At 33.9% G+C, this 24,246-nt stretch overlaps 1 protein-coding gene across 17 annotated transcripts; it reads right to left on the bottom strand.

The window, feature by feature from the left end:
• Positions 1–83: 83 nt before the first annotated feature.
• On the bottom strand, positions 84–19,978 carry LOC147405923 (uncharacterized). Of its 17 annotated transcripts, XM_086433815.1 has the most exons (14): positions 19,613–19,975; positions 8,891–9,644; positions 8,689–8,796; positions 8,090–8,607; positions 7,692–8,014; positions 6,029–7,518; positions 5,504–5,950; positions 4,965–5,370; positions 4,744–4,860; positions 3,319–4,275; positions 3,149–3,206; positions 2,853–2,949; positions 1,286–1,321; positions 84–385 (listed from the first exon to the last, which is right to left on the bottom strand). In XM_086433815.1, exons 10-14 carry the CDS (start codon positions 3,374–3,376, stop codon positions 278–280), a joined length of 357 nt encoding a protein of 118 aa, XP_086289941.1. In that variant the 5' UTR covers positions 3,377–4,275; positions 4,744–4,860; positions 4,965–5,370; positions 5,504–5,950; positions 6,029–7,518; positions 7,692–8,014; positions 8,090–8,607; positions 8,689–8,796; positions 8,891–9,644; positions 19,613–19,975; the 3' UTR covers positions 84–277. The 17 variants fall into 17 exon arrangements, 6 of the variants coding, with proteins under 6 accessions (XP_086289941.1, XP_086289945.1, XP_086289944.1 ...); XM_086433819.1 differs by lacking the exon at positions 3,319–4,275 and having other exon boundaries at positions 19,613–19,970; XM_086433818.1 differs by lacking the exon at positions 3,319–4,275 and having other exon boundaries at positions 4,970–5,370; positions 19,613–19,970.
• Between the last annotated feature and the right edge of the window lie 4,268 nt (positions 19,979–24,246).

Below are 24,246 nucleotides of genomic sequence, written 5' to 3'. Positions count from 1 at the left end.
AAAAAATATACAAATAGATAAGGATGTAAAAGAAATGCAAATTCCTAGGCAAAATAAAATGAAGTTTTGTGAGCAGCCAAAAATCCTAGGCAAAATAAAATGAAGAGCATCTATCCGTTACCATGTCCATAATAAAATGAACTATTTTGAAACATCCAAGAAACAAGTTTTTATAGCCATGTAAGTTTAAACATAAAAATAAAAAATGAGAGAGAGAGAGAGAGAGTGTGTGTGTGTGTGTGTACATATGATTTCACCAAAAGGATGATTCCCCCTCTCACCATAGCACAAATGCAAAAGAGGCATAAGCCCAATAATCTTTGGTAGCTTGACGCAAGAATGGAGCGGCACGCTCCCCTGTTCGTGAGAAGCAGATGACTTTTACCTATGAACCAGAAGTATAGAACAATACGTATTATGACAAGAAAATGAATGAACACAACTTTAACGCATAAAAGTTAAGCTAATGTGTACCTAAACTATTACTACCATGTCTTGTGCCTAAAAATAAAACTACAGGAGCACACTGCACAAACTACCACTATTATGACCATTGAAAAAATAAGACAACTAAGTGAAACACATTTCCTATATATCACAGGGGTGATTGCATTATTATCAAAAATATCGGAACTAGGCAACTATATAAACATAATTGATAAGTTTAGAAGCAGCTTGGTGCCCACCATTCTCTTATGGAATAGAAAGGTGTTTCCCAAGTTCTAGTTCAATACAAAAACTGCCAACTCAAGAAAGTTGCTAGTGGTACTAACTAATCGTTCCATGCATTGGACACAACACAACTTAGGATCTTATCCATTGCTAAGGGCCAAAATTTCAGTAAAATCTGAAGAAAATAAGTTTTCCCCAAATCATTAAAATACCCTTTCAATAAGGGATATCAGGATTTTAGGTGCAGTTCAATTTTGTCTTGCTTCATTTGCTCAAATAAAATTGATCCCTACAAAATTTTATCCATTTTTTTCAAAAATTCCATAAAATATTCCAAACTCATAACAGTACTACTGACCAGGGAGTAGAGTTTTACTGATAACATACTGAGATGGTAACCTGATTATATTGAGTATTGATCGAGTACTACAGCTTGAACTAGAGTTAGTGACTACTTAGTGAGCAGTCTCAAATAGAACGAAAGTAACAACAGAACATTTTAAAGCAGAGTATAAAAAATGAACCTACTGGAGAGAGATTCTATAGCATACAGTCAAAGAGGACTACATGAATCTCCAGTAAAATAATGTATGTAAGCAAAAAAGAGCTGTACCTTATGATGACCAGCTTTCGCAATAAAACTTGGACCCTGAAATTGAGATATGGTTCCATATCATTTCCAGCAATACACAATAAATTGAGACATAAATAAGATTAGCCAATATTAATGATGCAAGAGTAAGGTAAACTGATAGCATAGATTAGTTTATTTTACTAAGTAAGGGTTAAGGAGCATCAAAACCCATTTCTGCTGATGTGTCACATATCTGAAATCGCCTCGACCCGGCCGTTCCGCTGGATAGGCAGATGCAAAAATGGGGTGTCTACAATATCACATATCGAAAATTCTACAAGACAAATGTTTCAACTTTCTAATGTGATATGCAACTCAGTTAAATTCTTTTCAGCTGTGTGCTTCCACCAATATTTTTATTTTTTTGTTAAAAAGAAGGATAAAATTTGATCACAATGTTCAATAATAATTGGAATGCAAAGTTGTCACCTAAATTGAGGCATGTAAGTGACAAGATTCATTTAGCTGACCCCAAATCTTTGGGACAAGGCTGAGGAGGAGGATAATAAAGATGTGACCTACTATTTGCCTGATGTGGATGATAGCAGTTTCCATCGTAAACACAGATAACATCAAAGTAAATATGACTCCAGAACAGACATTGCAAATAAAAGGTGAGTACAATCATCTCATAACATTCCCATTATCAAAGCACTGTCTTGCTTAGTATTTCTTATCAAAGTATTGTCTTATTAAAAGCCTTCTTATGGCCTGCATAGGAACTGAAGAGAGTACCATTTTCTATAAACAAATACTGCGACCATATTCTTTTAAGACTGCTTCAGTCCTCTTAAAAACAATGTATGACGCCAGTGGTTGATGTAAAGAACCAATGTAAATGGGCTGAAAAGTATTCTCAATTGAAAACAAGTTCTTTGAAATAGTTATTGAGAGAAGAGGAAGGATGTGGTCACATTAACAGAAAGGGGTCCCAGCTTCTATAGCAAAGCGGTTTCCAATGGACATGGTACAATGTGGTTGGTAAGTCTGTAAGTGGTAATACCACTGACTTCTAATTAAGTTTCAGGGATGTTTCAAGCTCTTCGTTAGTGGAGAAATGGGAAAATGAGAAATGAATTTTGCAGAAAATGTGGTTCTTGCCCAATAATCAGAGAAGTAGACCAGGATGTAAATTGAATGTTTTGGTTCCATTTCATTTCGTTTTGCTTTTTGGGAAAAAATGAAACAACCAAACGAATAGATTTTAAACCTTGATCGTACCCAAGCAACTAAAATTTTTAATCAAGCATTGTCTCCACGGTCTCATCAAGCAATTCACCTTTCTATTCAAAGGATTATCTATGCACATAAAGAGTCTATGAAGGGCAAAGGACATTCTGACTAACTGGCAAAGCCAGTAATTTATCCAAATACAAGCATCCTTGAATCAGGCAACCAACCACAGACTAAAGAGACAACATTGTCGAATCAAAAGTCACCAAGGATAACAACAAAAAACAGTGTAGTAACATAAATGAAACTTCAAAAACAGATCAAAGCAACCACATAAATGATGAATGCAATTTAGAGAGGCCCCACGAATTACCAGTGATTCCTTCAAGTGGTAAAGAATCCGAGGTAAACCAAGTATGGTTGTTGCAAACCAATCGGTAACTGCATCTACTGAGAGATCCCATTGGTACCTAGTAAGAAAATTCGTGAGGAGGCATTATACAACTTCAAAATGCAGGGAACATAAATTGTGAAGGTCAATGGATAAGGGCATTCCATATATCCATGTCAAATTGAAAACTTGCAAAAATTATGTAAGCTTCTGTGAGGTACTGCCGTGGATCCTCAATATTGTTTGTTCCATTCAAATTCATTCCTTTAGAAACTCACCTAGCAAGACAATCTGAACTTCTACAACCTGAGGGAAATGCAAGAAGTGAAGGAAGACCTGTATGCAAGTAAACAACCACCAAGAATCAGATAAAAATTACAAGAAGGGAAAAAGAAAACAAGAAAGAAAAGAAATCTCCAGGAAAAAAAGAAGTTAAGGGATGACCCACCACTACAGCCAACATTCAAAATCCCAACAGCCCAAGGTCCGGAGAGACTCATGGTCATGTCTTCTCCTCCTATTTCTTTCACATTTCATGTGTTGCAACTTTAGCCCGTAAACCCTATCGTCCCTACTTCATCCAATACGATTTAATCCAAAGAAAAAAAAAATTCATAATGGCCCCTATATCAATTCTCACTTCAACTCAATTGAAACCCACAAAAAGATTCCAGATCAGAAACAACACCTTATTAGAGGCTAGGATTCATTGGCTTATGTCTTCATAGCCCATCTGAACCCTGTCCCAGTTCTTAGACATCATTCTTAATTATTTCCTCTAGTTCTAAAATCTACAATTAGCATAAAGGTGATAAAGAAAACAACTTTTGGTATAGTTCTATCAATTCTAAGAATCGGGCTTCTGATGTCCTACATCAAAATTACTTTTACTACCTCGCCTAAGAGTCCCAAAGTGCACTATGCATTCTCAGTTTATTTCCATTTAACTCCTCTGTGCACTAATCCTGAATGAGATTCATTAACACATTTCTATACTATTTGAAAATCTTATATTCCAAAAGTGCAATGCTGCATAAATCTAAAATCCAGCTCTATAGAAGCAAATCAAGCAATTCATAAATTTAACTAGAATAAACTTCAAGTCTTAATTCATAAATTTAACTAAAACACCATTTGTTTCTTTCCTATATGATAATAACATATTGCAAATGTCTAGTTCCATGACTCTCGAATTCTGCTCGATAGTGGCACGATATGTATCAGAGTAAACCCCTAGCCTCAAATGCCAATTCAACAAAAACACCACATTAGCAATGGATATGTGGACAATTATCATTTCAGAAGAAGGGTTGTCCTGTGGACTTCTTCTCAGCAAGGTATGCAGAAAGCTGCTGTTCACCAAGTTCCAACATACCTGTGCTAGCAACCCCATCCAACAAACTGGCTGGATGCACAAAAAAACAGAAAAAAGAAGAGAAACGTTATTAAAGAATGAACCATGCATAAAAATGAAAAGAAAGCATAATTATTAATATCAAAGTTTATACTGACAATGCATTGGACAAAGGAATTAGAATAAACTTACGAGTTAAGATATGTTTCTTACTACCATTTCTTACATCTAGCATCGAGGCCCACATGGAGATCATGTTGGAAAACCCAAAGGCAAAATGAGTTGTTCAACCATGGAAAATAAAGTTCATTTGAACATTCACCTTACAAAAAGTTCACATGATGTTGAAAATCCAGACTATCCATCAGTACCCAAGATCAAAGATCCATTAGGTTGGTAATGGCTGAATAAACTAAATTTTGGCAACAATGATCAAAATGCTGAGGAAAACTAACTATCCATGTTGGACTATAAAGGAGAAAAAAAGCTGAAACTATGCTTCACCAATAAAAGTACTACCTGCTACCCTTGCAAGCATTTGGATGGTTATAGCTGTTGCTGATGATTTTCACAGATAAGACTTCCAGAATTTCCAATCTATAGCAAGCACGTGCTTTACAACTGATTGTTTCCAATCTATAAAATTGATAGAAGTTGAGGGAAAAAAGAGATGAAGGTAGGCAAATGTTTAATGTTTTAAGAAAACGTTTAATGTTTCTATATCCAAATTCAAAGCATACATTACTTTTAAGGCAGGCACGGACATAGCCTTTTTGGGGTAGACACCTTCTGTGAAACACAGTGGTAGAGAATTACTGTGACAGAAAACCAAAGTCAGTTTTTTATTGGGATAACTCTGAAGTCACTGAAGAATATCAAAACATTCTTTTAAATGCATAACTACCATATGTTCCATCATCCTCCCTTCTCCAATAACACTGCACAAATCTCTCTTTTTCATACCCCTGGCAACCAACTATCATGTTTTAATAAGAGGAAAATATATTAATAGATTTTCTGCAAACATTGAAGAGGTTCAGGATCTGGCCAAGGTAACCAATCGTCGTTCAGCTGCTTGTGTGAATAATATCTGTATGACCATCAAGATGCTAAACCACACTACCTCGAGAAAGACAGAAGTCCCATCTGCAAGAAATTTTGTTGAAGTTTAAATATGTAACAAGGACCAGCCATTATCTAGAAAACAAAACAAAACAAAAGGCCAAATGCACATTGATATATTTATTAAGAATGTAAATTATATTTATATATTTCTTACCTTATTCTTCAATCCAATTTTGATTGTTCAAGCTTATCCATGTCAATCAATCAATCTGAATGCAAATTTTCTATACCATGTGCATGTAAGAATTAACCAACTATAAAATTTATAATGATATATTTATACTAGATTTAAATTTATATATTTCTTAGGAATGAAACCTTATTTTATATAAGGAGAAACTTCCACAGGATTGGGACGTGGTAGATAAATGTGCATGTGCACCATCTTATGGAAGAGAAGCCGCTAATTTAATATAACTACACCAATAATATCATATAGTTTTTACATAAGATAGAAGCCAGAAGTAAGGAAAAAAGATGAAATAATCCACTAATCTTACTCTGATCTTGATGTACCAAGAGACATAAGTGTCCAGAAAATTGCCTTTGATGTTCCATCAACCACACCCACTGCCATTATTGCTGGATGGTCATCCCAATTCTAAGGGTAGAAGCATATTTCAGCAAGCAAACAATATTTTTTTAAATCAGTGATAGCTAAATCAAATTAGATACCTACCTTCGCATGTTGAAATAAAAAAGAAATATCTTCTTTACAGCCTCGTATAAGGCTTCATCATACAAGCGATCACCAACATTTTGTATCCGCTACAATATCATAACTTTCTCCCAGAGGTCAGAATCCACCCTTTCCACCACATATATGACAACAACAAAAGAAATGCATAATAAACTCCAATCACCAAGAAAACATCAGCATATATACAATAACAAAACCTCAGGTAATTAGTGCACAACAGCATAAAAACCTGGCTTGTAATTTGAACAAAGATTTTTTTTTTTTTTGGTTGATAAGTTCTTCATCACACTGCTCTCTCTGGTAGGCAACAACTGCCAAAGTGGCCGTTTCTCTCAATATTTACCCACCACACGTGAGTCATAGTATGGGTTGGTGGTGAGAAAATGCTCAGGATTCCAAGATGGCATCCCTGAAAGGCACGCACAAACAATCCAGCCTTTTCACAGAGCTGTGCAATTCGGGGACAGTCATAGTGACTGAACATTCCATTAGCCAAATATTGACTCTACTTGATGAGTGGTGTTGTTTTTTTCTTGTTTGCTAATGTTTCAGTTGAAGCTTTAATTGAGTTTTTAAAAGCCATAAATGATTCAGATAAGGGAATTATTGATTGGAATGTTAACTTTGTGAGCCCATGCTTTAGCTGGTCTTATGTCACTTGTAGGAATGGAAATGTCATAGTCCTGTAAGTGCATCCTTCTTACTTCCATATTAATTTCAAAAGCATCCATGATTCCAACTTTCAGTAAGCTTGCCGGCAAGTGGATGACAATGGTTGTGTCTCCCATTCATATTTAATTGACATTGCCTAAGGCTAAGGCAGTCTAATCCTATATACTAACTAATGATTTCTTACGAAAAAATGACTTCAAAGGGAGAGTGTATGTGTTCCATCTGCCATATACAACTTGTTAAAAAAAGGTATAGTGAGATGTCTTTCCTTGTAAATTTGTGTTGAAATTCCAATATACCTTCAGAATTAGGTCTCACGGATGAATGGCTGAAGCTTAGCATATTCAGGAGTATAAACCAACCCATTATTAACCTTAGATGGACATGCCATCGGCCCAAACTATTTCCACCACCCAAGAAAAGATCAATTAGTGGCATCTTACCCAGTTTTTCTATTTCTGAAAATTATAAGAAAAAGAGAGATTTGTATCAATCAAATGCTGTGAGATTGCATAAAAATACAAATAATTTAACATTTTTTCTAAGTGAAATCGAAGTTATGACAATAAATGTAAATGAATAAACAGAGTCGAAGTAGTAAGAGAATGAATGAATAAGCAAGTAATACCATTAAACTGTCCTAGCATTATAGATGTTCTAAACTATCATAGTTGGATACTTCAAAGTTATAGTTACCTCTCCAAAAACCTTGTACTATCAATAGTTAACAACAAAAATTCCAACTCCAACAATCATCTAGGCTTGGAACCATCCTTTTCCCTCCTCCTTTATCCGGACTTGAGACCGGCAATGTAAAACATATAATTATACATTGGTGGAGTTAAAAAGGGATTAGCTAACAAAAAAAAATAGTTATAAAAGAAATCATAAAACATACGTAGGTAAAAAAGTCTATGCAGTGATCCATTTCATGCAAACAACTTGCACACAAAGGATGAGAATGCCATACCGACTGATTTGTTGAATCTTCAAGTCCATTTCATCTATTTAGGCTAGTAATGGATACAATCCCAATTTTCAATATTTACAGACCATTATCATAAACTTTCCATAAGTAAGCAAACTAACAAAATTATAAATTTGTCTCAAAAAGCAAGTATCATAGACCATTATCCAAAACACAAGATTCACTTAATAAAACTAATAAAACTAACTAATCCAAAAAAAATTCTAACAAAAGAACACATCAAATCAATCATCTGGCGGCTATGTTAATGAGTCCAGTGGAGTTGGGAACGTACAGCCCAGTGGAGTAGGAAACGTGCCGCCAAACTACAATAAACATATCAGATTATCAGTATTATATTTATATATCTAAAAACTAAATAAATATAAAATTTTACTTACACATCGTGATAGGTTCATAACCATCTGTGCGAGATTATCAAACTCAACTTTATCAACTTATCTTCGTCGCTTGGCTTCATCCTTATCAGCATGTCTAAGCCATTCGACCTCAATCCTATCGACTTCTCTAAGCCGCTCAAACTCAATCTTATCGGCTTCTCTAAGCCGCTCGTTCTTGATCCTATCGACCTCTCTCTGTTTCTCTATTTCATTCCTAGCCATCTCGAACTGATGCTCCAAGGATGACCACTCATTCTTGCATTCCAACCTCTCACAAGCCAAATTCTCCTCTAATGTTCTTACCTTCTCTCTCAACATGTCATCTCTTCACTATTCAAGGAAGAGGATGAGTCTTAACTAGATGATGGCCCCCACAACTTTGTGGGAGTCAGACCCAATCCAAATCCATGAACACGACCAGGTTTCTCTGCACCCATGACTTGACTAAATACATCATTAGGTCGACTTGTATCATTTGAACCCTCTAGTAATTTTTCGAGTATTTCTTGCATCTCTTTCTACAAAAAAATGATTGATGTAAATTTTATAATTACTATATATTTTTTTAAAGTTCTATAAAATAATGAAATTGCACTTACTATTTTGGTAGCATCGTCATCATTAACAGGCACCCCATTTTTATGAGAATAGGTCTTTATCCACATTTCAACTCTACTGGGGGGTATGCCGGTGCCATTTTTATCTTCCTATTAACACATTGATGAAAAAATAAAAGCTAATCACACAATTATACTGAAAGACCAATGATAATGAACTAAATATTATTATGATTTATAATACCTCTTCGTGGCGAAAGCAATCAAAGCTCTTTGAACCAGACATATGTAACATTGTCTGTTGCGAGCGATTCTTTTTATTTGTCTCACTTCGGCGCTGTATTAAGGACAAAATTAATAAAAATTACATGTGCAATGGTAACAAATTTGAAATATTAAACATGCACATATCCTAACTCTGAATTCCAATAATCTATGAGTGTTGCCCATTGCTCAAAAGGAACACCATCGGGACGATGCTTATATCGGGTTGCATTATCATCGTAGACATCGTAAATAGTACGTTTAAGATCCCACTGGTAGTCCTTCTATTTCCTACCCATTGATTTCATGACAAACATGCGATTCTCTACCACAATTTCAAACTTTTCCTATATATATCAATATGCCAATCAAATATTATATCATTCTAAAAGTTTTCAGTAAAGACAAAAATAAAATATATTATTATTATATTAAAAGATATTTTGCCTACCAATAGCATTTGCCATGCACACTCTTGGTCATCCTTATCAATCTTTTTCCATGATTGAAAATCTAAATGAAACACACGTGGATCTCTAGCTATAACCCCACAAAAATTAGACATCTTTGGCACATGCTTTCCAAATGGTTGTTTAGCACGTTCAAATTCTACTCTTAGTCTTTATCTGGTGGGAGAGAAAATAAGCTCACACACCTTTGTTGGGTCCCTTATTTTCTAACCCCTCACCAATCTCGTACTGTGATAGACTTGACTCATCCTCTGAAGGGTCCGTCTAAGACATGCAATAAATAAAAGAGTTTGCACACAATAAATTACACGGAAAATAAATTAAATAATTAATAATCATTTCTAACCAAATAAGCATATCAATTAACATTCTAAGTTTCGATTGATTGTAGAACTCTTACAAGCAACAAATCATGAGTATAGTTTTTAATCTTCAATGTCAGTATTGTCTGAACCATCAACAGAATTGACTGTATGGGAGGGGGGGGGGGTGTTGTTCAAATAGTAATTAAGAAGGTGCATCGAGAGTAATTCCTAGTACATCATTTCTAACCCAAATGACATCACCTTGTTCCATGACATTTCTATCTTGACAAACACCAAATGACTGATGTTCCCATATATCCTCTTCTTCATCAATATTCACCACTCATGTCATACAAGTCTCTAAGTTTAGCCTTCACAACAACATGCCAATTTGATTCTATAGGTTTTACATAGAATACTTATGCTTGTGCAGCTAAGACATATGATTCATCTCTCGATTGTAATAATAGTCGATTATTCATAAGTGTGAACCCATGCTTATCAACCCTTATTCCTTTACCCATAGAGGTAACATCAACCCAATCGTACTTAAACAGTACAAACTTAAGACTTGGAGAATACATTAACTCAATAATGTCTATTAAACTCTCGTAGTGTGTTACATTTTCTGTTACGGGTCTTTAATATCTACTACTTGCAAAACTTGTAATGGATGCAGTAACTGCAATCCCACTATTTTGACATTTATGACCTTTCTCCTTGTCAGAAACACGAAACCTATACTCATTCAGAACATACCCCTTATACCTCTTCACCATATTTTGTGGACCTAAGCTTAGGCTCATAATATTATCTGATACAATATTTTTCGATTTCCTCAACAATTGCACCTATTAGTAACCAAAGATGATCAATATTATTACATTATTGAAAATAATATAATAGAGTTGTAATTGCACTTTGAATCATCTCACTTACATGATTCTTGAACCAACTAGTAAATTATTTATTCTGTAACTTCTGCAAGTCATGGGCACGTGTATGTGGCAATTACATCATAATCGATCACATGTGTTGTTTGTTTAACCATTAAGTATTACACATGTTAGATTGTAGATTAGATTACATTTGTATATAATGTTAATTGTCGCAAAAATATCAACTTACTCTATATAATTGGTAACTTTCTCATTGTTGAACAATATGTAACGATGTGTTTGTTCCTTTTCCAATTCACTTAAATGAAATTGCACTATACTTCCGATCGTGAATCATCGTAATTCCTAAGTGGTTAATTCAACCTTGTCACGACATTATGTAGATATATTGAATAAAATGTCAAACATTCCTCAGCCAAGTACCCTTCAGCTATTGACCCTTCGGGTTGAACTCTATTACAAACATAAGATTTAAGTTTATACAAATACCTATATCAAAAAACATAAAATATGCGACTTAATTCATTGGTAGGATGACGAGAAAATATATTAAACTCGTAAATAATGTGCACCTTTCAATAGGATACATCCATCGATATTGAACAGATCCTCCCAATCTTGTTTCTTCGGCCAAGTGGATTGGCAAATTCACCATAATATCAAAGAATGCATGCAAGAAGATTCATTCTAAATTACACAGTGTTAATGTAATGCGTTCTTCCAGTCAATGTAGCTCCTGAACATGACATATCTTGGAATATAATTCATGAAAGAAACTACTCAATTCAATGATTACTACAATGACATTCTTGGATAGTGATCGTCTAACCGCAAATGACAATAATTGTTGCATTGCAAGTCATGACTCTTCAAACAAGTTATTTTACGCTCTTTTACATTAACACATCTAGCGATATTGAAAAAATAACCATCTAGGACCTTAATATTCTTCAGTACCTTACAAAACAACTCTTTTCATGTTTATCCATTGAAAAACATGCGTTTGGAAGATATACCTTATTTATTGAAGACACTATTTGTGGGTAAAATGTGTTCCTTACGCCCATTTCTACCAAATCTAGATGAGCCTTTAAGTCGACTAGCCTTTTATATTTAACAACGTACCAATTACATTATCACACACATTCTTCTCAATATGCATCATGTCCAGATTGTATTTCAATAAATTATTACTCCAATATGATAATTTGAATAATATGCTCAACTTCTTCCAATTAAATGGCATGATGTCCTCTCTTGCTTGTCTCTGTCGTTTTCTTGCAGTGTGTTTTCTATACTTGAATACAATTCCATCCAATAGGTTTACAATGTCATGTCCAGCCACATAGTCTGATTGGGACCTATCTTCCATCGTGCCATCGAATATTTTTTATCTCTTCAAAACATGTGTTGCAGTGGTAAAAATTGACGATGTCCTATGTAACAATGTTTTTTTTTTCCTTTTCGCAAATAACGACTGCATGTGTTTTTTGCAAATCAGACATGCAAATTTTCCTTTTGTACTCCAACCTGATCACATCGCGTACCTAGGAAAGTCACTAATCGTCCATAGCAAAGTTGTATGAATCTGAAATGTCTCATTTCTTGATGCGTCATATGTCACTAATCCATTTTCCCATAACTCTTTCAATTCTCTATTAGAGGCCTCATATATACATCCATGTTGTTTTCAAGATCAACATGGACAAAACCATGTTTGATTGTTTCATACACATCCATGGGGGCAAGTTATATGGAATCATATCACAGGCTATGTGCTGTGACTAATACTCATAATTCTGAACAAATTGAAACCGTTGCTAGCCAACCCAAATCTAAAATTACGAACATCTAAAGCAAATGATGGATTGCAACTATCAAAATGATTCCATGCTATTGAATCTACTGGATGCCTTAACAGACCATCCTTGGTTCAATACTGTTATGCCACCTCATGTCAAAAGTTGTCTTTGATGACATAAATAGTCTTTGTAGCCTTGGTTTTAATGAAAAATAACATAGTATCTTAACTGGACTTTTTTTCCTTTTTTCTCTTGATTGATCTCCGTCTATTTTCCATTTAGAAGCACCATATGTGTCACAAACTTGTTTCTCGCTAGTCTCTCTCCAATATAGCATGCAATCGTTGGGACACGCATGTATCTTATTATAGTTAAGACCTAAGTCTGAGATAATCTTTTTTTTCTAACTGAAATTTTTTGGCAACGACGATCCATTCGGAAACACCTCCCTCAACAAGTCAAGCAACATTGTAAATGGCTTGTTGCTCCATCCACTAAGGCACTTTATGTGAAATAGTTTAACTATAAACGATAATTTGTTGAATTTTATACAATCAGAATACAACTCTTTTTCCATATCATTTACCAACTTCTAAAATTTCTTAACTTCTACGTTTACCCCACTATTTGGTATTTTTGTACGATTACTCATTACATTACATTCTACATTTGGTATTCTGAAAATATCATCTAATAGATCTCTCATTCCATCTCCACTTCATTTCTCATTGCATTGTTTGACCAATCATATGAATTTGAATGTTGGCCTCTAGATGATGACGACTCCATATCTTCACCATGAAATAACTATCTAGTGTAATTCTTGTCGAACCCATAACAGATCATATGGTCATATGCATTTTGTTTGTTCTAGAGTACACGTTATTGCATTTAGGACATGGACATTTCAGCTTCTCATCAACAATGACTCCATGTTCAAAAGCAAACTGAATGAACCTATTAACCCCTTCGATATATTCTTGACTAATCCTAATAGATTCAACAAGTTCATGTGAACAATACATCAACATTATGATATAGTGACATCAAACCAATCATGATATGAAATATCAACATACCTCGACTTTCGAATCCAACTCTTATTCATTGGGTAATGGTGAGGATGTTGGATAATATCATTGAATGAGTTGTTTTATCAACAATGAAATCTATGCTTTTACACACACACACGCACACACACACACACACACATATATATATATATATTCATGACCCTTTTGTTCGTAAAAGAAATTGACAATGAAACACAGAAACAAGAAATTCATAAAAAAGGGGGGAATGATTGAATGTATAAAGTTTCATGTGTGGTGTGGCTCCATCCATGTATGTACAGTATGTTCGTTCTATTTATTTATATATATTTTGTTCTTCTCTGACCACAAGTAAAATGTACCACTCAACTCGATCGAAAGATTTTTGGGAAAAAAATTGACAAAAAGTTAAAGAAAATGGTAAGTCAGTTATTTTCTATTGGTCTCTTATAGAAGACTGCGATTAACAGTCTGTTTAGATTGAGAGAAGAGAAAATATGCAATTTTCTCTTCCTTTCTCTTGTTTGAATTGTTAAATAGGGAGAGTAGAAAAGAAAATTAGGGGGAAGAGAAGGAACAAATGTCAAATTTGGTTCTCTCCAAAAATGGAGAGACGAGGAGTTAAAATAAGATAATAAAGTTTCACATTCCAATTTTGTCCTCATTATTTTCAAAATTTCTAAAAATAGGTAATATTGGCAAGCCATCTGACAGGCCATCCGACAGGTCATTGGGAGGTCATTCAGTACTCCACCCCTGCCTGCAATCCTCATCAGTCAAATACTTCTCCCAACAACATCTATTAGGAATGATGTGATCGATGACTACGCTCTATAATCAATCAATAGGGCACGGAAGTGTAATAAAAAATGAAGTTAATATATATTTTGGATTTATCGAGTAGATCTAGAATTAAGAGAAATACAATTACAATCCATCCAAAAAAAATAGAGAGAAATAAGCTTACAATCTGATTAGGTGCTTACACAAAGTTATCTTCTTTGATCCACTATTGTATAATCCACACTTTTATCTAATGGGGTAGCAGTAGGTTCATTCAATCTTGCTAGCCCTCCAAATTTAATTTCAATAATTCAAATTACTAGATAGACAAGAAATCTCCAACCCTCAAGTAGATCCAAATTCACGCTATAACATGAACTAGTAAACAATAATACCTAATACAAGTTGGGTATCTTTAAATATCAAATTACAAGAAACAAAACAAATCTCATAAAACTTTAACCCTTAATTATTAACCAAAAATCAAAAAAAATCTCCATGAATTTCCTGAAACTTATATAAGTATACCCAATTCAAGATTCTACACAAAACCCAACATCCAAGTAACAATACAAGTTGGGTATCTATAAATATCAAATTACCAGAAATAGAACAAATCCCATAAAACTTAACCCTTAATTATTAATCAAAAACCAAGAAATTCCTCCATAAATTTCTTGAAACCTGTATAAACATACCCAATTCAAGATTCTACACAATACCCAGTAGCTAAGTAACAATTTTACCAAAGAAATCCATAGTTCTATAAAGAAAAAGGAACAAAAACTCCAGAATTCATAAAAAAGAACATTCAAAACGAAGTAAATGAGATTTAAATAAGATTTATCAAAATAAATGAGATTTAAAAAATAAAACCTCTACAAATCTCAAATCTCCAAAGCCCTGACAAAAAAACTATGATGAGTTGAGCTTCTACATCTCTTGTAGCAATGAAAACCGTAATAAAGACGAAAAGGGTGCGAAAAGGAGAGATTAGGAGTTAGTACAAGAGAGTGAGATAGATAGGAGAGTGCGAAATGGAGATAGAATGAAACAGAGAGAGACATGCAGTGCAAGAGGGAGAAAGGAAACAAAATCAAAGCTTGGCACCAAAAGAATGGTAATTCGTCAACGATTTCCCAAAAATCCCCACTAATTTTATCTCTTTTAGGGGCTCTTCCTACAAACTGCCTTGGATGTTGTTGTGTTGGTGGCGTTTCACAACAAAATTGCCTCTAAAAGACGATTATTTTTGGCGTCTTATTTCTTGGTGATTGACATATGAATTGGGTGGTGTTAGCAAAAGTTGGTGTGGCAATAGAAGTTCTCTTATTTTACTAAGCGAACTTGAGTTGAGATTCAACTCTATAAACATCTAAACCGAGTCGGGTTTTCAAGTTTATTTAATCAACACGAAGTTTTACAGTATTTTAAAACTCGAGAGCTTAAATTGAATCGAATGTCCAACTAATCCAGAAGGATAAAAAACTTGCAAGTCAACTCAGATGAAATAAATAAATATATTTAACATATATACATCTCCTAAAAAATATCATATATAGCCAATTAAATCGATTGAGTTTTTGACCCGATGTGATTCATTTTTGGGATGACTCGGTCAAGATGAGGAGTTGAGTCAGTTGATCTGTTGAGGTTCATAAAGTTTTAGGGTCAAGACACCTTGAAATCCAATCAAGTGGAATAGACTCAGTCAAGTTTGAGCTGACTCAATGAGTTGTAAAACTATGATTTTACGTGCTAATGTGTAGTAAGGTCAATATTTCCTTGTGCACCCTGTGAAATCAACCATTTCATTGGCTAATCTTTTGGTAGTTTGGGAAATATAGGGAGTGAAATGGTGTCCTTAGAGAGATCTATGGCAATGATTCTATTGATGTAAAAACTTATGTTATACTTCAGATGTACTAAATAACAACTCATTCAAATTTTTTCCCTTGTTAGTTGTTAATTTGTTTTTTTTTAATGGTAATAAAAATATTGTTTAAGATGTAAATTTGGATATTTTGTGAGTATAGGGAAGAGAAGCTAAACAAGAAAACTTTAAAAGCATGGATGAAAGAGAAAAAGGCCCCGACTCTTGAACACACACTCAAATTGTTTAATGAGATAAAAGGGAAAGGGTTGAAGATCTTCTAGATAAAATTATGAAAACATGTGCAACTTTTGTTCTTGTTCAAGTACACTATTCATTTTAATTTTGAAAACATGCATAACGAGATTGCAGAGATTTTAATGTAATGATCTCACCTATAAAAGGTAGTGAGATTGCTGCTATTTATATTTTCAAAGTGACAATCTCATTAAAACAGAGTGCATTAGAGGGTAAAATTTTGCCGCTTATAACCAAACAAACTAAATGCATTACCGGCGAATCAATAATTACTGCCATTAAAGACTGTATTACCGACGTTTAAAAAACGCTGTAAAAGCATATTTTATAAATTTAATTAATTTAAAAAATGACTGATTAAATTACCGACGATTCTTAAGACAAACGTCGTTGTTTCATGTGTATTAGCAACACCAAAAACCATCGTTCAATATCCTTTTATGCATTCAAAAATTAATCGAGCTAATTAACGACATTTTTAAACAACACCGTTATTTGTATAGTATTATCAACATTTTTAAATCGTTGTTAGTTACATTTTAATAATTAATCAATTTAAAAATTATTAATAGAAGGATTACAAACGGTTTAATAAACAATGTCGTTGTTTCATGTGTATTAGCAGCACAAGAAAACCGTCGTCAAATCTCTTTTTATGCATTTAAAAATTAATCGAGGTAATTAACTACATTTTTAAACATCATTATTTGTATGGTATTACTAACATTTTTAAACTGCTGTTATTTGCATTTTAATAATTAATAAATTTAAAAATTATTAACGTAAAGATTACCGACAGTTTAATAAACAATGTCGTTTCATGTGTATTAGCCGCATAAGAAAATCGCCGTTAAATCTCTTTTTATGCATTTAAAAATTAAACGAGCTAATTAACTGTGTTTTTAAGCAACACCATTATTTGTATGGTATTGCCAGCATTTTTAAACCACTGTTAGTTGCATTTTAATAATTAATAAATTTAAAAATTATTAACAGAAGGATTATTGACGGTTTAATAAACAATGCCATTGTTTCATGTGTATTAGCGGCACAAGAAAACCGCCGTTAAATCTTTCTTTATGCATTTAAAAATTAATCAAGCTAATTAACGGCGTTTTTAAAAAACACCATTATTTGTATGGTATTACCAACATGTTTTAATCGTCGTTTAATAATTAATAAAATTTTAAAAATATTGACGGTAGGATTACCGACGGTTTAAGATTAAAACCATTGTTGGTCTATAATTAACAACGGATTTGAGAAAACGTCGTGAACTTTCCACCGTAAAAAGAAGTCGTTTTTGTAGTGATGTTAGAATTGGGTTAAAATAGAATACCAAACCCTAAAGACTAACAAAACAAATTACCATAAAAAATATACTAATAAACAAAATAAAATACCAAACCCTAACCAACACTAACGAACATGATGGGGATTCAAGAGAGAGGATAAATGAGAGTGGAGATCGAGCTTTGAGCAATCCAAATCAAGATTGATGTTGGTTCATATAATGGAGTGAGCAATTTATGGTCATAAGATAAATGTAAAAGCTTCTAAAAGTTTGTCGCAGAAATGAAAGCAATATGGATGCATACCCCCATAAGCTGGTCACACCTGAATGTAATGGGTAGGGGAAGAAGACGATGAAGATAGATATTGCCACATTCGTCATCGTTGCCTAAACCTTGTAAATCAAGTCGAGTGGGATAAAGAAAGGTGGGTGAAATGACATAAATCGCAAGAGGGGGGTTAGGATTTCTATGAAGAAGACTATAAATTGGATTTGGGATTTTGTTTTTCTCACAAGGAGGTAATTGCAATTTCCCAGATCTGATTTTAATAAAGCAAAAGTTTTAAGTGAGTAAGGTGCATGTGTTTTATTGCAATAAATAAAATAGATTTGTGTCGTCGATCTTAAACCATCCGACGGTTCATTTGATTTGTGTGGATCTATGTTTGAGAGAGTGTCAACTGAACCCAACCCATATATATGCTAGAAAACTTCACAACTTGTACAAAGGAGTGAGAAAACTAACTCACCCTATCACACAGGATAGGTGCATTATGTTAACTACACTTTAAACTTGTAGTTATGATTAGACAACAATTGGTGAACTACATTAAACAATACTGAGAATTGATTTAGATGTTAGCTCCACCACAAAATTATGGCCAAATTATTTCAATAGTTGTTGGTTGGGCATTTGCGTTAAATAGTGAGTGTTTTGATGGAAGAATAAATTAATTTATCCAATTTCATAATCCTCAAAAGCCAAATGAATACCTTGAGAAATAGTTTTGAAAGTTAAAATGTGGATTGTACAATTATCAAATAAATTTTTTACTTACTTCTACTTTCTTCCTCATAAATCAGAACATTGAGTAATTTCTTAAACCTTTAATGAGATGTGATAGAACATATAAAGTGAAATTTGGGATTGGAAACTACTTTTCAGGATGTAAGTGCAAGAATCCACAAATAATATAACTTAATCTTTACTTATTTTTTTAAATATACATACCGTAAGCAGGGCTCTTTAAAGCGCTTATCTTATGATGTTACTTTATTAGCCGGACTCTACGAGTCTTGGCATATTGAGAAGTGATGTTCCGAAACACCTAAATGATTAGAGCTCAACTCGTAGCTACAAGCTAGACTACGAACTCGAGATACAGCTCATAGCTGAATACACTCCTAATTCAGAGCTCAGTAGCTCGTATGGACCGTTACCCCCCTAACCCGTCGAGGGGGGGGGGGCATTCGGACTCTCCTACGAGCATACACCTAACTGATCTCTTTCTTCCTCTTACTTGAAGAGCTAAAGCAACCAACTCGGACAAGACTCAAAGGGCTCAACTCGAACTCCTGCTTATAGCTAAAAGACAGAACTCGCCTAAAAGACAGAACTAGCTCAAGCAGCTACATTGAGGGAAGCCCCGAAAGGGGTATACTCAACTTCCTGCTTATAACTCGGTAGGAAAGATTGGATTATCCTGTTTTCCGGTAGTATATATATAACTTCAACATTTACTCACATTTTCATTTTTATCTATTCATGAGATTATAGACATGATAAACTAGTACAGAGAAAAAAGAAATTAATTGTAACACTAAAAAATCAAATTAAAAAGTTCTGATTAAAATGAAGAGACAAAGAAATTAACGATTATTAATAAAATTCAGGTGTTTCTTAAAATGTTAAAAAAAATAAAAAAAATAAAAACAGATAATTTCAGTGTCAAGAATAATAACTTACATATTTTTTTAGGTGGTTTTGCCCACTCCGCCCCTACGCGATTTTTTCCCAAACCACCCATCCCGAACTGAAAGGGAAAACCATCATCTAGAACAAAAAAAGACTCATACATGAACATACTTCCTTCATTACCAACCATCTTCTCTATTAAGAATTCCTCACACCTTGAATCAGAAACCCTAATAGAGTTCATCAAGTTGAGCGCCCTTTCACTTTATAGCCACTTGAAAACGAAAGCAATGGCATAGATTAGTTTTAAAGAAAGTGCCCTAATATGGGCGGTTGGATTCTCTCTATTTCCATTGTGCAAGTTAGTTCTCACTGTTGGATTTCAATTTTAAGTTTAAGAGTTATGTGGTGAATTTTTTTTTCTCTAAGCTTTTTCAAAGAAACTTAGAGGCCTGTGATGTTCGATAGCAGATGTGGTTATCCATTTGAGTAAAAATGATCTTTAGTAAGACTTAAAATCTTACTACGTTAATAAGGAAAATGTTTCTCTTTGCAAAAAAAAAAAGGTCAAATGGTCAACACGTGGAAAATTTTATCCCAGGTTACTAAGGATATCTTCAGATTAGTGGAGTGACGATTGCACCATTATCTCTTATACAATGATCCTAGTACTAGCTCATGTAAGGCAATACAACTCATTATTTCTGTGAATGGATGGTGGAATATCGGAATCCAATTCGAAAGTATATTTGAATGATTAAATATTATTCAAAAATTTTGGCTGCCGAATTTGAATTTGGATAAAAACTTATATTCGAATCCTTATTGGATATGTATTTGGATTGAGATATCCTCAAATTTATTAGATATAACATATGTCAGATCTAAATCAGATACTATCGAAATTAATTAGAAATCGAATATCGGGGAAAAAAATCCTAGATATAGATATTCATGCATTGAATCTGATAAATATACATTGATAGCCCTATGATTCATGATGGTGGTATGATAGATTCATGTAACCGGTGGCTGTGTCCAAGTAAGGTAATCTCCTATGTCAAGAGTGGAACCCTTAATAATAGGATCCTTTGATATGTGGGTGTCACAAGTAGGTCTGTCAATCGCAATTCAAGTTATCTTGGTTGATTCCTAATTCAACCCTAAAGAGATAGGTTATACCTTGGACTAATGATACTCTCATCTAACCTAACTTCATACGTCTGATGGTTTGTGTGGAGGTGATTTTTGTGATTTCCTCAAGATCTTCCTTTCCTTAATTGGATGACCTGCAACTCCTTGAGATCATCTCTGCTTCCTGTTCTACAGAGCTTCCGATGCTAAAGTTAGTTTTAATGAAATTGCAACAAAATTTAAGTGTAGATCACAAAAATCACCTCTACAATTTGTTTGGAAACAACGTGCGTAAAGTTGTCATTGTTGAAAGTTAAGAGAAGGTTGTTGTTGTCGCTGAATTGAATTTATTGTTTGGCAATTTGTTGTCCAATGTTTGCTGAATGAATTTAAAAATAAAATTTCTTTAAAAATTATGGTAGATAATTTTTCATACCATTCATGAGATTATTAAAAAGTAAACTAAAAACAAGATTTAGTATAAAAATATGAGAAACAAAGAAAATAAATGAATAAAGTCGATTGAAACAACTTAATTATGTCAGTTTGAATCATTTTTTCCATTTCAATATTTCTTTTTAATGGAATTAAGAAAATTGTAATCAAATTAATCACATTAACACCTCGTAGATGGAAGAGTATCCATTGTTCTTATTTTTTATTGGGTTTTCAAATTATTTCACCAACTCTCCCTGCGTGAGAACCATCTGTTAGGATTTATTGAGGTTGGTTGTGATGGAGTGCTTTGTTTACAAATGAAATATTTAGTTAAGATAAAGAAATTAATCAAATTAGCTTGACTAACTCACATTGTGATACCTAAAAACATGATCTAATGCCACATGGATATAAAAGACAAAATTTTAAGGACTTCTATAAAAAATCAAAGAGCAAATGAATTTTGATCATTGAATTTTAAATTTTTTTGGGAGTTTTGGTAGTCCTCCATTTTCAACATGTTGTATGTCAAAATAGATTTTAATTTATTTTTTTTATTTTTGAATATGAAATTTTGCATGTTTGGTATTGGATTACCATTAGTAAGATTTGCAATCTTACTAAATTAGTAAGTGGTTTTCTAAATTAATGTTGAGAAGAAACACGGAAACACTTGTAAAATCTTGGTTTTAAGATAAGGATTTTGTAGGAAAAATGGTTTACTGCCTGCGATGCACTGTTCCAAAACTAAGTTGATCGGGCAGTGCATAGAGAATAGTTGATTTTTTAACTTGTATTTTGAGAAAATAAATCTATGATTATTTGTGCATTGTCAAGTCAACTCTGTGTTGGACCCAGTGTCCAACGTAGGCAGTCCTTTTGTAAACATGTGCAATTAATACACTTTGGAAATTAGAATCTTAGGATAATTCAGTAAAAAGTAATATTGTTAAGGGCATTTTCAATATAAAATTCAATTTTCAAAAAGTGTTTTATTGTACTTTAACACGTTCCTAAGGGTACACATTAACAACGCGCGCAACCCTATTTTACCAATTAACTAACCGAGCATCAAGTGGAATGCACCAAACAAGCTGAACACAACCACAATCAGCATGATTGGCGTCGTTCCATGATGAAAACTGTAGAGGCACGAAATTGCTCTACACTTTCCTTCTCTCTCAGTTCGGACGGACCTGCAAATCAGCCCACTCCGACGATCAAGTTAGACAAATCGATCAGTGTAGTTCTTTCAGAGAAGAAGAATTCGAACCTCTTTTACTCGTAGTTTTCTTCCTTATATAAGCGTTAAACTTGATCGTTTTCTGTGCCACCCTCTGAGGTGTCCTAGGGTAGTTAGCTCACTCCCTGACATGTCAGCTGCAGGAGTTGTTGCAACTGCCCTATCACTTCTGAGAAAATCAGAGTTGATCTGACATGACGTGGGTTGTCAGGACTGACTGCCTATAGTTGGCACATCTGTCAGATCTGTCCTACCGACCTATACTGCAGTAGCCCGGACCCCTTCATCGGCTGATGGCTTAGTTCCGAGCTTCGAATCCGTGCATCCGTCGAGGTTAATAAACCGAGCAGAAGTCGCGGTTCGTCCGACCTTAAAATCATTAGTTCTGGCCCTTATTTGAGCCACGTGTCCGTGCTCAAGAATTTCCCCCACAAAAACAAACAGACCATGAGTCAGTTTCAAAATTTTCAGACTAGGCTCAGGATTTTAAATTACTATTAAAAGAAAAAAAATTAGTCCAAAGTGATTTGACCAGTGGTCAAACCGATCAGACGCGAAACAAATCTCTGTCCACATCTTGGAATATCCTCATAGGACCAGGCAAAGACATCCTTATATACTTGAAGGAATTTCAATCAGGCTTCCTTTCTCTCTCAATCAAGCCCAAGGACAAGTCAATCCAAACTAATTTAGGTGTGAAAGCTTAAGTAATTTTAGTTTCTTCTCAAAATTAGGTAACTTCAAATTCGAAAGCATAAACCAATGCCACCTGATGTAGATTACAAGATTTTAAGATTGGGGTCACTGGTTGAACCACTAAAACCTAACAGGCCAATTGGGTTTTTTTTCGGTCAACTCACCCCATAGAAGTTACCTAGTTTGGTCCAACCCAATCCATCCGACCTATCAGTCCAATCCAGTTTTTAAAACATTGATGATTTGATCCGTTTGATATTATTTTTCATCAAAATAAGAGTCAAACATCTATCCTCATTGAAAAATAGTTAGAGATGAATGTAAAGTTATTATTTATAATATGATTTAGTCATCTTTTGTTATAAAATAGTACATTTATCTACACATGATATATACATCTAAAATATACTAACAAGCCAAATCGAACAGGGGCATGATATATACATATAAAGTGAAACATGATCACTATAGATCAGCCTGAACTTCCACTTTGATAAGGATTTTGAAAACAAAATATTCATAAAACATAGAGGGTTGTCGGGTTGGATTTCTGATGTGGTAATCCATTTTAGCAAAACGAGCCTCGATGAGGTTAAGATCTTAATATGTTAATAAGGAAAGGGTTTCACTTACAAATCCCACAACAATTTCACATATAAGCCATCCGGACATGCACACTCACAACACATAAATAATTTATAAAAGTAAAAAATAAAAAAAGCTACTTTCCAAAATGAAGTTTTTTAGGTATGACGTAGCCAGGATAAATAAGAAATCCTCATTGGTCTGTATCATACTGCCAATCTAATGTTCCTGTTCTAGGAAAGCCAAGTGTTTCCTTGTATACAGTGTTCTTAAGAAATTTTTTTTTTTAATAAAGCACAGCTGGCTGAGGTGGCCCACCGGCGAAGAACCAATATCTGGGTTGACTTTAGTATGGTTAAGGTTGGCCTTGCAATTCCTATACGAACAACATGTAACTTGAACTTTTTAGCTTAAACTTCTTGTGGTCCTAAATTCCTTGAAAATGATTCTTATAATGCAGTAAGTTGGGCAACTTGAAGGGAAAATCCTTCAGGGGTATAATTTACACCTTTAGATAGTTTTAACTTACATCTAAAAGAGTTGTCCCACCTTAGCAAGAAAAGATGACTACTAAACCAGCTCAAATAAT

Source organism: Akebia trifoliata, chromosome 3, assembly GCF_017979445.1.
Source record: "Akebia trifoliata isolate Shusen 1 chromosome 3, ASM1797944v1, whole genome shotgun sequence".
Lineage (NCBI taxonomy): Eukaryota > Viridiplantae > Streptophyta > Magnoliopsida > Ranunculales > Lardizabalaceae > Akebia > Akebia trifoliata.
The sequence above is the reverse complement of the archived record's forward strand: the minus strand, read 5'-3'. Positions and strand labels throughout refer to the sequence as shown.

Excerpts from the sequence above, each read along its gene's own strand:
- LOC147405923 (XM_086433813.1), bottom strand. The coding sequence starts at position 3,376 with ATGACCATGAGTCTCTCCGGACCTTGGGCTGTTGGGATTTTGAATGTT. Across the intron at positions 1,322-2,852 it reads ACCACTTGAAGGAATCACTG|GGTCCAAGTTTTATTGCGAA; the intron begins GTAATTCGTGGG and ends TCTCAATTTCAG. Across the intron at positions 386-1,285 it reads CGAAAGCTGGTCATCATAAG|GTAAAAGTCATCTGCTTCTC; the intron begins GTACAGCTCTTT and ends TCTGGTTCATAG.